At 42.8% G+C, this 13,050-nt stretch overlaps 1 protein-coding gene across 16 annotated transcripts in view; it reads left to right on the top strand.

Moving 5' to 3' along the window:
• Positions 1-13,050, top strand: part of LOC143119405 (histone-lysine N-methyltransferase ASH1L-like) — a 38,926-nt gene that overhangs the window by 20,785 nt on the left and 5,091 nt on the right. For 13 of the 16 annotated variants that reach the window (XR_012986285.1, XR_012986286.1, XR_012986287.1 and 10 more), the window contains 9 exons: positions 3,177-3,383; positions 4,145-4,291; positions 5,726-5,828; positions 7,257-7,400; positions 7,726-7,793; positions 7,910-8,085; positions 9,047-9,136; positions 11,736-11,790; positions 11,916-12,051. Coding sequence is in view for 11 of the 16 variants with exons in the window: in XM_076280890.1 (XP_076137005.1) it covers positions 3,177-3,383; positions 4,145-4,291; positions 5,726-5,828; positions 7,257-7,400; positions 7,726-7,793; positions 7,910-8,085; positions 9,047-9,136; positions 11,736-11,790; positions 11,916-12,051 (1,126 nt within the window). In the remaining 5 variants the exon portion in view is untranslated. Of the gene's footprint in view, positions 1-3,176; positions 3,384-4,144; positions 4,292-5,725; positions 5,829-6,896; positions 7,146-7,256; positions 7,401-7,725; positions 7,794-7,909; positions 8,086-9,046; positions 9,137-11,735; positions 11,791-11,915; positions 12,052-13,050 lie in introns of those variants that run through there. The other 3 variants (XM_076280893.1, XR_012986289.1, XM_076280900.1) reach the window with 3 other exon arrangements.

Consider the following 13,050-nt stretch of genomic DNA (forward strand, 5'->3'; position numbering starts at 1 on the left):
TCCTTCATCATTAAGTCTATCATATTTATATTTCATCCATTAGTATTCTTCTCTACAAATGTCTAATTGCCCCAGAATTTCAAAAAGTTTTTAGGTGTACTCTTTTAGGAAAGCCCTTCATTTTATTGTCAAATGTATGCTTGGAGTTTTTCTTGTTGTGTGTTTACCAATACACATTTTCACCATGTGAATGTGACTGGCCAACATGTAGGATTGACAGTGGCTCAGTGGGATAACCTAGCGTTCATGGGCTTCGGAAAAACCTTTCTCCGAGTGAAAACATCATCATTCCGCGTCATTCACGTCACTTAATGTGTGAGTCAGAGGTCGGAAACTGGGGCTAGATTTTGCTAACAGAGTTGCCCAGTTAGGGGCTCGTCATCACTTTTGTCGTCACGTTGTAGTTCGTTTGTAGTCCATGTGGCCTTTCATGTCCAACAGTTTTAATGTGAACTTGGGAATTTGCCCTTTTTATCACTTGAAAGCTGCATATATTTCTTTCACGAGCATCTTACACTATATATATATCCTTAAGTTTAGGATTAGTGAGTATGTTTTAACCTTTGTTGTGGCATCCGTGTTTGTCACACATTCCGATGGCAAAGCACATGAACACTTGCTGTCGGAAATACAAAGTATCCTTGAAGCATTAGTGTTAGAATACTGATGGGTTGTGGATGTTAGCATACTACAATAGAATGCTGTTGGGTTGTGGAGGTTAACACACTATAACATTACAGCTACTTGTCAATATGGACTTGTAGTGCAAGGCAAGTATAACTGTAAAGGCTGTTTATCTTATTGACTCCGACACAGCTGTAGCCTATAATTATTTGTTATTCTTATAATATTTCTTATACATATTTAGTTGGCTCTTCCACTTGACAGAACAACTCTGTATCGGTTAAGGATGTCACGCATGAAACAATGCTGCAGAAACACGAAAATACGACTTTGAGTTTAGTAGGCTATAATTTTCAGTTCCTGTTTATCTATTGCACGATGCGTAATAATTTAAAGGAATCGTCCCTGCAAGATCCCTAGTCATTGCAAAATCACAGTCTGTGACTTAAAACTCTACTACTTGTCTTTAGATGTGAGAGGGTCTGAGACTGTAGTCTTTCAAAAATCTTTTCCAAATCTTTCCAAAGTCTGTCAGTGTAAGGAAGGCTTCAGGTGAAAGTGCTGTGGAGAAATTGCAGGATTGTTTGGCCCTGCCACCTAACCATAACCCAGTTTACCTGCTGGGAAACCCTGTAGCTCCGGAGCAGGGGCTCAGACCAGGATAAATTGTTTGCTCGCCCTCAGTTCACTCTTTTGTTCATCTCAACCCAGCACTCCAGTGTGTCCTGCTCTGTGTGCGTCTTTGAGTTAACGTAAGTCATCACTTTAATGACCCTCACTATGACTTTTGTGATGTTTATCAGTTTGTAGAGTAGCTCTGCAATCATGTGTAAAGTTAAGGTCTTTGTTTGTTGGTTTGGTGTGTTGGAGTCCCATGTGAGAGATGATTAGGTGATGTTGGTTGACTTGGGATGTCAAGTATTGTTTAGTTGTACCTTATATAGCCATAAGATTTCAGTTTATTGTTCAAATGTCAATTGGTTTGTTTGTGAGTTGGGATCTGTACTGATTTACCCTATTTCACTGATTACTCCATTTTCTGTTTGTTTCCTCTTTGATGCAGCACACATACAAGTAAAGAACAAAAGAACAGATGAATTGAAACTCAAATAAAGTTCACTTGTGTTGCACCGAAACCTGCCATCTCAGTGTCATCACTCCATACCATTGAGCCTTCTGACCGAAGCTCTGCCTGCTCGCCACACACTCACTCTACCTCGACCCACATCGCCCCCTACAGTTCCTTCAGTTGGGTTGTGGAGGTTAGCATACTAGTATAGAATACTGTTAAGAATACTGTTGGGTTGTGGAGGTTAGCACACTATAACGTTACAGCTACTTGTCAGGACTTGTCGTGCAAGGCAAGTATAACTGCATAATTATAGGCTGTTCATCTTATTGACTCCAACACAGAACCCACCCCCACCCCCCTTCAACTACCACCACAAATACAATTCCATTCTGTGGGAAACACTGCCTTCCATTATCAGACCCTTCATCTTATCCATGACAAATGCATAGTCCTGTAGAATAGAGTATTGTTAGAATACTATTGAGTTGTGGAGATTAGCGCACTAAAATAGGGTATTGTTAGAATACTATTAGGTTGTGGAGGTTAGCACACTATAACGTTACAGCACAAGGTAATCCTAATTTTATGCATCAAATTTATTCCAATTCCAACACAAAGTGAATGTTTTATCCAGATCAAAACCAAGAATAGATTATGTGATCTAATCCAATTTCAGGATCCTTGTTTCCCTTTGAACAAGCCATTTTCAAGATTTGATCCAATCCGATAGCCGAAATCCGGTAACTGAAATCCAATAACCGAAATCCGATCACATGTCTTTTAAACAATTGGGCCCAAACAATCAAAGCATATGTAAAACTAAAAAGCTATGCTACCTCATGTTAGTTTTGCTCGGACCCCGTAAATCACCGCTCGTGGTTATATTTTCACATTGGAATTACTGTCCTACCCAGGGTGCGATTTGTGTAAAAACCAGAGGGGGGGGATGATTTTGAATAAGTTTGTAACCCCCCCCCCCCCCCCCCATTTTTTTTTTTTAAATGAACGAACGATTCATAGCCTAGTAATGTCATGGCTAATAATAGCCTATATTCATTTTGCCACCTTTGTAACATTTACCTTTATCTTAGTTTTAGTTTACCGTGATGTATGACTTTAAACAGCAAGTGTGCTTGGTATGATCAGCTCCTCTAATGCAGGGTAGGACTAAGTTTTGACAGACATCTACATATGATAGGCCTACTGCCCCAGTGGGCACATGTTTAGCAAAAAGAGAGGAATATCTTTTTTTTAAAGTGGTAAATATTTTAGGGGAGTGTCTATCCCTAATTGAAAAGGCATATTTAAGCAACAACATAAAATATCAGGCTGAAAGTTTTGTATAATAGTCATAAGACATAGGGGGACAAAAAATTAAGACCATGGTGTTGAATCCAGTATTTTTGTGACCTTCCAACTACTCCATGTTTCCCTCTGACTACTTGTGCTGTGTGTGTGTGCTGACTGCTCTGGCTTCCAGGCGGATGTGTGTTGAGTGTGCCCCAGGCGTGTGCCAGTGCGGCGAGCAGTGTGCCAACCAGGCCCTCCAGAGGCGCCAAGGCGTACGTGGGCTGGAGCGCTGCCGGGCGGAGGGCATAGGATGGGCACTCCGCACCTCCCAGCCCCTTAGGCCTGGCCAGTTCATCACCGAGTACCTGGGAGAGGTGGTCAGCCAGCAGGAATTCAGGTGAGAGAGAGAGAGACAGAGAGAGAGAAAGTATGCATAGGAGGGGAGAGAGAGAGAGAGAGAGAGAGAGAGAGTATGCATGAAATATGCATATGAGGGAGAGAAGGGGGAGAGAGAGACAGAATGAGTGAGTATTAGGAGAAAGAGAGAGAGTCAGACAGACAGAGAGAAAGAGAAAAGCATGGGGAATAGAGAGAGAGAGAGAGACATGGAGAAAGGGGGTTATTTGTGTTGTACCATATTACTGTATTCTCTCTAAGTGTGAAAGGCATTTAGGGAGGAAGTGCAGACGTTGGGGACATTTAGGGAGGAAGTGCAGAAGTTGGGGACATTTAGGGAGGAAGTGCAGAAGTTGGGGACATTTAGGGAGGAAGTGCAGAAGTTGGGGGCATTTAGGGAGGAAGTGCAGAAGTTGGGGGCATTTAGGGAGGAATTGCAGAAGTTGGGGGCCTTTAGGGAGGAAATGCAAAAATAGTCAGCAAGAGAAATTAGTCTAAAAGACTCAGGGAGAGAGAAGGAGAGCAGAGAGAGAGAGAGAGACAGGGAGGGAGAAGGAGAACAAGAACAGAGAGAGAAGGAGAGCAGAGAGAGAAAGAGAGAGAGAGGAGAGGACAAATGAAAGGGTGGGAATCATCATGTGATGTGCTGAAGGTGGGGGTCCTTGGTGGACTTGGTTAATGGAAACGCCTGCTATTAGTCTTATCTGTGTACCTTCAATACTAGCTAATGTTTGTGTGTGTGTGTGTGTCTACCATACTCAGGAGGCGGATGACTGCCCGTCGCTATGGCCTCAGTCCCCAGTACAGTCTAACTCTGACCGGTGGCACGGTCCTCGACAGCCATCGGATGGGCAGCGAGGCTCGTTTCATCCAGCACAGCTCTGAACCCAACTGTGAGGTGCAGAAGTGGTGAGTTTAACAACAGCAAACTGCTGCAGCTGCTGATAATGATCATCTCAGATTAATGGATTTACAACTGTAGTGTTGATGAGATCAGGTTGAAGACTACTTAGCTGATTGCTACATCCATTAGTACTCTTCAGGACAATCAGTAATCTACGTGAGTAATCTATGTGAGGACCATTATTGTAACATGTTACTATAGTTGATAGGTTTGACTAACTTGCAAAAGACAAATACAGAGCCTTTACAAATCGTACCTTCAGACACGCTGGTGCCAGCGTCTAGACAGACAGAGATTTTCCGCTTTCTAGGTAGGTACGCTCATGATTCTTTCAGAGGAACCTCAGATTTCCTATTATAACCACTTGTAAAGAGGCTGTGGCTCAGAACAGGATCTCTGTTATACAAACCGTTGAGCGATGACAGCAGTGTTGTAACAGTGACACAGTAACTGCTGTGTGATGCCCATGACATGCTAACAGCTGCATATTAACTGCTGTGATGACAATGTAATAATAGATAGATAGATAGATATACTTTATTGATCCCTAGGGGAAATTCAAGGTCACAGTAGCATACAGACAACACACACACACACACATTCAATAACAGCAGAAAAAGTAATTAAAAGTATATAATATAAAAAACACAACTAAGCAATAAGGACTGTAGAAGATAAAGAATATACTAAATATACAAAATACAAATTATACTAAATAAAACATTCAAAATCAATTCTAAAAAACAGTATCCACATAGTGGGTGAATAATCAATCAGGTGCGCTTGCAATGACTGAGGCAGGGACTGAGCCTGTGGTTCTCAGTGCATAAGGTAAGGTAAGGTGCTCTGTGTGAATGAGTGTCATGGTGATGGTGCAAATGAGTAAGTCAACAAACAGTGCAACAGTGCAAGAATAAAGTCTATATATCTATATATAAATAACTATATTAAGAAAGGTATGTGGCATGGAGGGAGGGGTTGTGCATATGCTAATACAGCACGCTGTGAGGCAGAAGACAAATGTAAAGTGACTAGTGGACAGACAGTTCAAGACATTGGAGGTAGTGAAGAGGCAGACAGACTATGCAGAGAAGTCTATTTCTCCTCTTCCCTTAAGTGATGCATTAAACAGTTCAATGGCCCTGGTGATGAATGACTTCCTCAGTCTGTCTGTTGTGCAAGGCAGTGAGCGAAGTCTCCAGCTGATCAGGCTCTTCTGCTTAACAATAGTGCTGTGGAGTGGATGACACTCATTGTCCAAGATGTTGATCAGTTTGTTCAGGGTCCTTTTGTCAGATATTGAAGTAATAATAACAAATCTGAGATGACAGTGACGTAAAATAAATGTTCTGTTATGACAGTGACCTGATAACAGTTCTTTGATGAATCCTGTGACAGCAGTTACATGATGATAGGTGTGTGTGTGTGTCCTTGCTCAGGTCGGTGAATGGCATCTATCGGCTTGGTGTGTTTGCCCTGAGACACATCAACAGTGGAGAGGAACTCACGGTCAACTACAACACAGACCAGGCAGAGGGCCAAGTGAGAGTCATACAACTGTGACACACCTTCATGCTGCCTCTGTCTCTCCTCTCTCTCTTTCTTTCTCTCTCTCTGTCTCTCCCTCTGTCTCTCCTCTCCCTGTCTTTCTCTTTCTTCCTTTTCTCTCTCTTTCTTTCACCCTCTGTCTCTCCTCTCTCTCTTTCTTTCTCTCTCTCTGTCTCTCCCTCTGTCTCTCCTCTCCCATACATGCATACACACACACACACACACACACACACACACACACACACACACACACACACACACACACACACACACACACACACACACACAGTGAGTTTAGTTTTTCTCGATCGCTTTAATGCTAGTGTCAACTCTGACATCATGTTTTCAAAACAATTAACATGCGGGTCTAAACAAAAGCACTCTGGCCAAAATTACACATTTTGCTTGCAATAGGCTCTTACTCTTTCAAAACATTTAAAACTTGCCGCAAAAGCAAATTTTGCCTTCAAACAACACATTTTGTAGTCAAATCAGACTAGACTAGACTTTGTAGACAAATCAGAAAATGCAAAATATAGTTCTCAAAATGAGGACTTTTAGTGCCAATGTCTGTACCAATTCTTTCTCATTTTAATGGTATCAGAAAAACTGTGAAAATACTAAATGTACTAAATAAAAATGTATTGTATTCATTCCTCCCAAGATGTAACCGTCATTGACATGTAAGACCTACAGTAGGCACCTATACAAGAAATATTTCATTGAACTACAACATGTCATTTTTCATGGAAATAGACCTACAGTAAACACCTTTTGTACTGTTTTCTTCACCAAATAGGCAATACAGTACTTTCTCTAAATGTGCCTTAGATCCATAATTGCAAATAGCAACACATAACAGTCATGGTATCTCTTATGGATAATAAATGATTGCTGATTGAAGAATTGTGCAAAGGAGTTTCCCACAGGTGTATCAGAGATTCAGACTTATGCAAGGGATCTCTACCACTTGTGAAAAGATGTTTTCCTTTTGTTTAGCACAGGGAAACCAATATACTTTGGGATCTTTGAATGACATCTGTGTTAACTGTTTTGCAAAAGGGTGTGAGAAATGTGTGAACCCAATGAAAATGTGTGAACACATTTGCAAGAGATGACTTCTGCTGTACAAAGAAGGTGTTAATGAAGACCAAGTGGATTCCAGTATCTTTAAGCAGGTCAAAGCAATCGAGAAAAAATGTAATCCAAATATACATTTACACTCAAACACACACTCATATTGTGTATAAGCACAAATACCCTGGAACACACACATGCACATAACATATAACCATATATATATATATATATATACATATGATGACATCAACAAGGAATCAGTGCACAGTCAATCAATGGCATGCATGCATACACTCACAGTCACACCCCCATGTTTGGTTCTGTGTGTCTTCTCCCTGGCAGGTGTGTAAGTACCACCTTGATGAAAACGAGAGTCCCAGAGCTGACCTGGGGCAGCCTGCAGTCCCCAGCTCCCAGAGAGAAGAGAGAGAGGACACACAGCTACAGAGACCAGCAGACAAAGACATACACACAAGCAGAAAGCAGGTGAGAAACACTTACATGTACACACACACACACACACATACACACACACACACACACACACACTAAAAAAAGTGTGATGCACCATAGGTTATTGAGAGCTGTCTTTGTGAGACATTTAAAACTTCACCGTGTTTGTTCTCAGTTGAGAGTGCAGTACCTGCTTTGAACTCCAGGGGCAGTAGAAGGCATCTCTAAAATGTCTGAAATAAACCATTAGACAATTTTATAGTTATTGAACAGCACCTAGATATACCGTAATCATGTGCAGCATCTCTCTCTCTCTCTTTCTCTTTATATCTCTCTGTGTCTCTCTCTCTCTCTGAAGGAATCTTCTATAGGGAGCTCCAGGTGTTCTCCCGGTCTGAGAATGAAGACTTTACCCAGCAAGGACAGGTAGGGAGGCCTACACACTCCACATTGGTACTGTAAAACTCACACAAAGCTCAGCTGTGGTAAGAGAAGGAGATGAGAAGATGAGAAGTGTGTGTGTGTGTGTGTGTGTGTCGCAGGGAGTTTGTGCTGACTCACGGCATCTTCCTGGTCCGGAACTACGAGGTGGTGCGGCTGAAGCAGGAGCTGCTGTGGAGAGAGGACGAGTGTGACCGGAAGAGACAGAGGGACAGAACAAAGGACAAAAACAGCTGGCCCAAGGACTGCCACAACGCCAGCTCCTGTGTCCAAACAGGTCCAGCAGTGTGTGTGTGGCTGTCCATGTGTGAACTTGATGGATGTGTGTGTCTGTCTGCATGTGTGTATGTGTGACATGTAGGGGTTGCTAAGGCTGCGGTCAGAAGGGTATCAAAAGAAGTGTGTTGGTGTTGTTGTCTGTTGTGTTATTGTGGAAGCCCTCCCTGTGTCAGGATGGAGCAGCGGAGCTGCACAGCTCTGCATGATGTCAGGCCCCAGGCATCCATCCGCTCAGGCCACAGCCAAGCTCTTTAATGGGCACGTACAGACCCACAGCCACTAGGAAGGAACCGCCAGCCATTTTCCTACCGCGGTCTGTGGCCATGGTCCGAACCTCCATCCAACCCCTCCAACCCCCCCCCCCCCCAAAAAAAAAACCCGAGTTATGCTCAGTTGCCACGGAGCTAGTTGCCATGCGGAGTCCCGGGTCTGTCCGTCCCGTCCGAGGCCATGGGAGGACACGGGTGGTTCTGGGCAGCCGGCCGAGGCTACATGTCTGCGGCTTTGGTTTACTGAGGGAGGAAAAGCAGTCTGGATCCTCTGCTCAGATTAGGCCCATCCGATGAGCTCTGTGTGGGCTTGACATACAACACACACACACACACACACACACACACAGTCTCACACACACATGTGCACATACACACACACATTCTCTCTCATCCATACACAAACACACGCACACACACACACACACACACACACACACACACACTCTCTCGCCTCTTCACAGATGCGTCCCGTGTGCAGGGCAGTTTCAGGATGTTACAGGGCAGTTTCTGTGTGATCGTATTACTGAGAACATCATGTGGTTTGGGTGAGGTGGTCTAGAGTTGGTTTCAAATGGTTATGCGTGTACGTCTTTAGGGTTTCTGTTATCCCTGTCTCCATGATAAATAGACACGATGTAATGTGGGTGAAATTATAAAGATGTACTGTGTGTGTGTGTGTGTTTGCAGGCTCCCAGAAGCAAGAGGCGGAGGTCAGCGAGACGGAAAACCTCACACACATTTGTAAGGAGATCTGTGACATCATGACCAGATACAAAGGTGTGTGTTCCACTCACTCAGGGTTGTGTTGTTAGCTGAGCTCTCCGGGTCGATCTCTGTGAGTTTGGGGAATTCTTGATTGGCCTCCCACACTTCCCACACATGGGGAGATAGGGCCCCATTAGCCGGCTTCAGACCGTCGAGCCAAAGCTGAGCTAGCAAGGCCGTGCCGGGGTTAATTGCTTTCACACCCTCAGCTGGTGCCACCTGGGGGCTGTCTTGGTGCTACTGACCCCTGATTTCTGGCCCAAACTAAACGTTCGGCCACTTGGTGCTAGAGAGGGGCTAGGGGTGGGGTCAAGGTGAAGGCGGAGTCAACCCGTTGTTGTGTGTGGAGTCGAGAAACATGATTTAACCATCTGTCTGACGTGTAATGAATGCACAGCAGTACTTGCTAGCACACCGAGTTTAGAGATAGCGGTTACGTTCGTGTTAAAGATGTCAGTTGGCTAACTCTGTCAAGAGGTCAGCATCTAGCACAGTAAAAAGTAAACTTATGAGCTAACTAACATAGACAAGCGTCCCGTTAAATTATTCCTGCCAGTGTGTTTTATGATGTCAACTGCTATATTGATTGTGTGGAATACTTTAGAGAACTATTGATAGCTTTCTGCTAATGTGCTTATCCTGTTTGAAAATGGGCGGTATTTGTGACGTTTTCACAGGCGGGGGCATGTCGAGGTGTAATCTGGAGAGACTAATAGCCTGACAGTTTGAACACAAAGGTCTCAGGGATATGAGGCTTGTAGACCTGGGCAACTATCACCAGGTGGCCTCCAAATAACCTTAGCCTGACCTGGCTCGACGGTCTGACGACTATTGAGAGGGATGCACTAGGCCAGATCAAAGCCAAATTAGAGCCCAGAGATTAGAGATTATAGGCACAAAGGCAACAAAATGCTGGGAATTTGAAGTTAAATGCACTGTTCAAGACTATGGACAATGATGGTGCTGTGATAGTTGATGTCTAAAAGTGAACATTATGGTTTGCTGCACGTGAAGTGCAGGAAACAATCAGGTAAATTAACAATATTTTGTGAAATCTGGTAAAAAGCTGCATGTGCATGTGATGTACTATCACCTTGGTCAAACCACACCATAATATGCAAATCAAGTCTAGATCAATAACAGTAATAAAATAGCACTAATAAAATGCTTCTCATCTGCAGAGACAGATCAAAATGCTTCACTCATGGAGCACTGTGTACAAGCCCAGCAATAACAGTATGAGATGAATAAGCTTAAATGAAGTGCAGTGTTTCTGAATTCTATTTGTGGTGGTAGGTGACGGGGTGTTCACAGTTTTTAACAAATTTGTGCAACGTGGTTATGATGCTAACCGGAATTAATAACGGTTTAGCCAGTCGTCTTCTATGCCACCAACAATCCTTACAGGATTTGTAATGTTTTCTTTAAACGGGCATGCAGGTTTGTTGAGGGACAGAGACACAAGGAGAGGCTGTGCAAAGGTGCACATAGCTCTACAATGAAAGGATTTCATCCAATTTAAGTAGCTGCTAGTACAACATAGAAAATCATTGTGTGGTGGTCAGTGTTGATATTGTGGTGGGCCACCACAAATAAGTCAATGTATGGGAAACACTGAAGTGAAATGAATAGAGATCTAAAATAACAGACGGCTGAAGGGAAAGCCTGTCTGTTTTAAAGGCCTCAAGGGACAGATGAAGGGACAGTTCTGAGAGAGGCATGAGGGGAAAACAACAGAAGGCTTGATTTCCCATCATCCAGAGGTATGTGGATGGGACGTGGAGTATGGTTGTATTGGTGATGAGGTCACTCAGATTGCTAGGGGCTTTGGCCATTTAAGGCTGTAAGTCAGGAGGAGCTCTTTGAACTGGTCATTGGAGTGGATTGGAAGCCAGTGACGTTGGGCAAGTATTTGGGTTAATCAAGCTGAACTGAACCCGTGAAGGCTACTGATTGTGCTGATCTGATTGAGTTGAAGACGGTTGATAGATCTCACACACTCAGTGCCTCTGCCACAGTTGTGCTACTGTACCGAAGTAACCCCTGACAGAGATAAGAAGGTTCATGTTGTCAATGCTCTCTGGATCCTGTGAAGACAGACATACTCAAAGTGAATCATTCCCAGCACTTCCTATAGGTTATTAGTAATCATGCCCAGCACTTCCTATATGTTATTAGTAATCATACCCAGCACTTCCTATAGGTTATTAGTAATCATGCCCAGCACTTCCTATATGTTATTAGTAATCATACCCAGCACTTCCTATAGGTTATTAGTAATCATACCCAGCACTTCCTGGGTTCCATGGGTTATTAGTAAAGGCCAACGCACACCAGCGCTGGCCTGAGTGTGGTGCACTCCGCCTTCGACCTTCAATTACATTAGATTCCATTGTTCTCAATACACCACCGCCATGTAGATTAGGATTCAGTTCTATTTTCAAGGCGCCGCTCCATAAAATCCATTGCTCATCCAGTGTTTGCCAGTTAAAAACGTCGGCTCTGATGTGCGTGGCAAGTGACTCATGTCGGCGCCGGTGTGCAGAGGCCTTAATGTTGTCTCTTTTAGGTTTCTCTTTTTCTTAATGTAGAACTTTTTTTCTTTCTCTAGACTCAGCTGGTCATATCCTTGCTGCTCCTCTACTTAATCTCCGTGCAAGAAAAAGGTTTGTGTGTTTGTAACATTCTGTATTAGATTAGAGTTGCATTACATTGTGTGTATTTTGATATTGATGTGCTCTGGTGTGTGTGTGTGTGTGTGTGTGTGTGTGTGTGTGTGTGTCGTTCTCAGCAGGAGGCTGCGGGGCGGCGAGTGCGAGTCGGAGCCTCTGGACCTGAGCACCATGAAGAGGCAGATAGTCTCGGGTCAGTACCGGAGCCTGGATGCGTTTGACAAGGACATGCTCAGAGTGTTCATCAGCGCCGAGGTAGGCTCACGTCACCGCCTCCAGCTGGACAATATTTACATTTACACTATATTCTATTATTTTATTATATTACATTATATTCTATTATTTTATTATATTACACTATATTATATTATTTTATTATATTTTATTATTACACGGCTCTTCACAATGCTAGTAGAACGCTCCATTGACTTGAATGGGATTTCCCAAAGTTCTAGCGGTAAGATATATTCATGTAATTACCGCTCCAAACATATAATTACCGCTGTCAATGGCAACGGGTTTTGTGCTTCTGATACGTCTTTCATCGTATCACTACGCAAGGACTGGAACTTCATTCAAACGTGAAAGCAGACGGTTGATCAGCTGTGTTCTAAAGAATGTTTGATTCAAGTTCAGCAGTGTGTGTTGTTGCGAACAATTTTGTTTCTCAGCAAATGCCACGATGAATGTAACAAATAGGCTAGGTTATGTAGGCTAAAGTCATATCGTGGGGAGTTTATTATTTCGTTTTGGCAAGTAGCCGTATAATAAGCGGGATAATGTATAGAACGCCGGTCATTACTGTGAAAATAAGTCCCTTCAGGGCGGAACAAGACCCCTCCGCTGCGCGTCGGGGTCCGGTTCGCCCTGTCGGGACTTATTTTCCCAGTAATGACCGGCGTTCTATACATTATCCCTTACTTATTATATTATATTCTATTATTATATTATATTACATTATATTCTATTATTATATTATATTATATTATATTATATTATATTATATTATTATATTACATTATATTCTATTGTTTTATTATATTACACTATATTCTATTATTTTATTATATTACATTATATTCTATTATATTATTATATTACATTATATTCTATTACTATATATCATTTTACAACATTGTGCATCTATGTACAGTACAGAATGAAACTCAAGGATGGCAGAATGGAAAACGGTTTTTTGGTTACCTTGATTTAGTTTGGTGCATGGCCACAAAGCTACCATGATCAGGAAACACA

The sequence above is a fragment of the Alosa pseudoharengus genome, unplaced genomic scaffold (assembly GCF_046254945.1).
Source record: "Alosa pseudoharengus isolate Yale_2024_CS ecotype anadromous, Long Island Sound unplaced genomic scaffold, YU_APseudo_1.1 YU_APseudo_1.1_scf_12, whole genome shotgun sequence".
Taxonomy (NCBI): Eukaryota; Metazoa; Chordata; class Actinopteri; order Clupeiformes; family Clupeidae; genus Alosa; species Alosa pseudoharengus.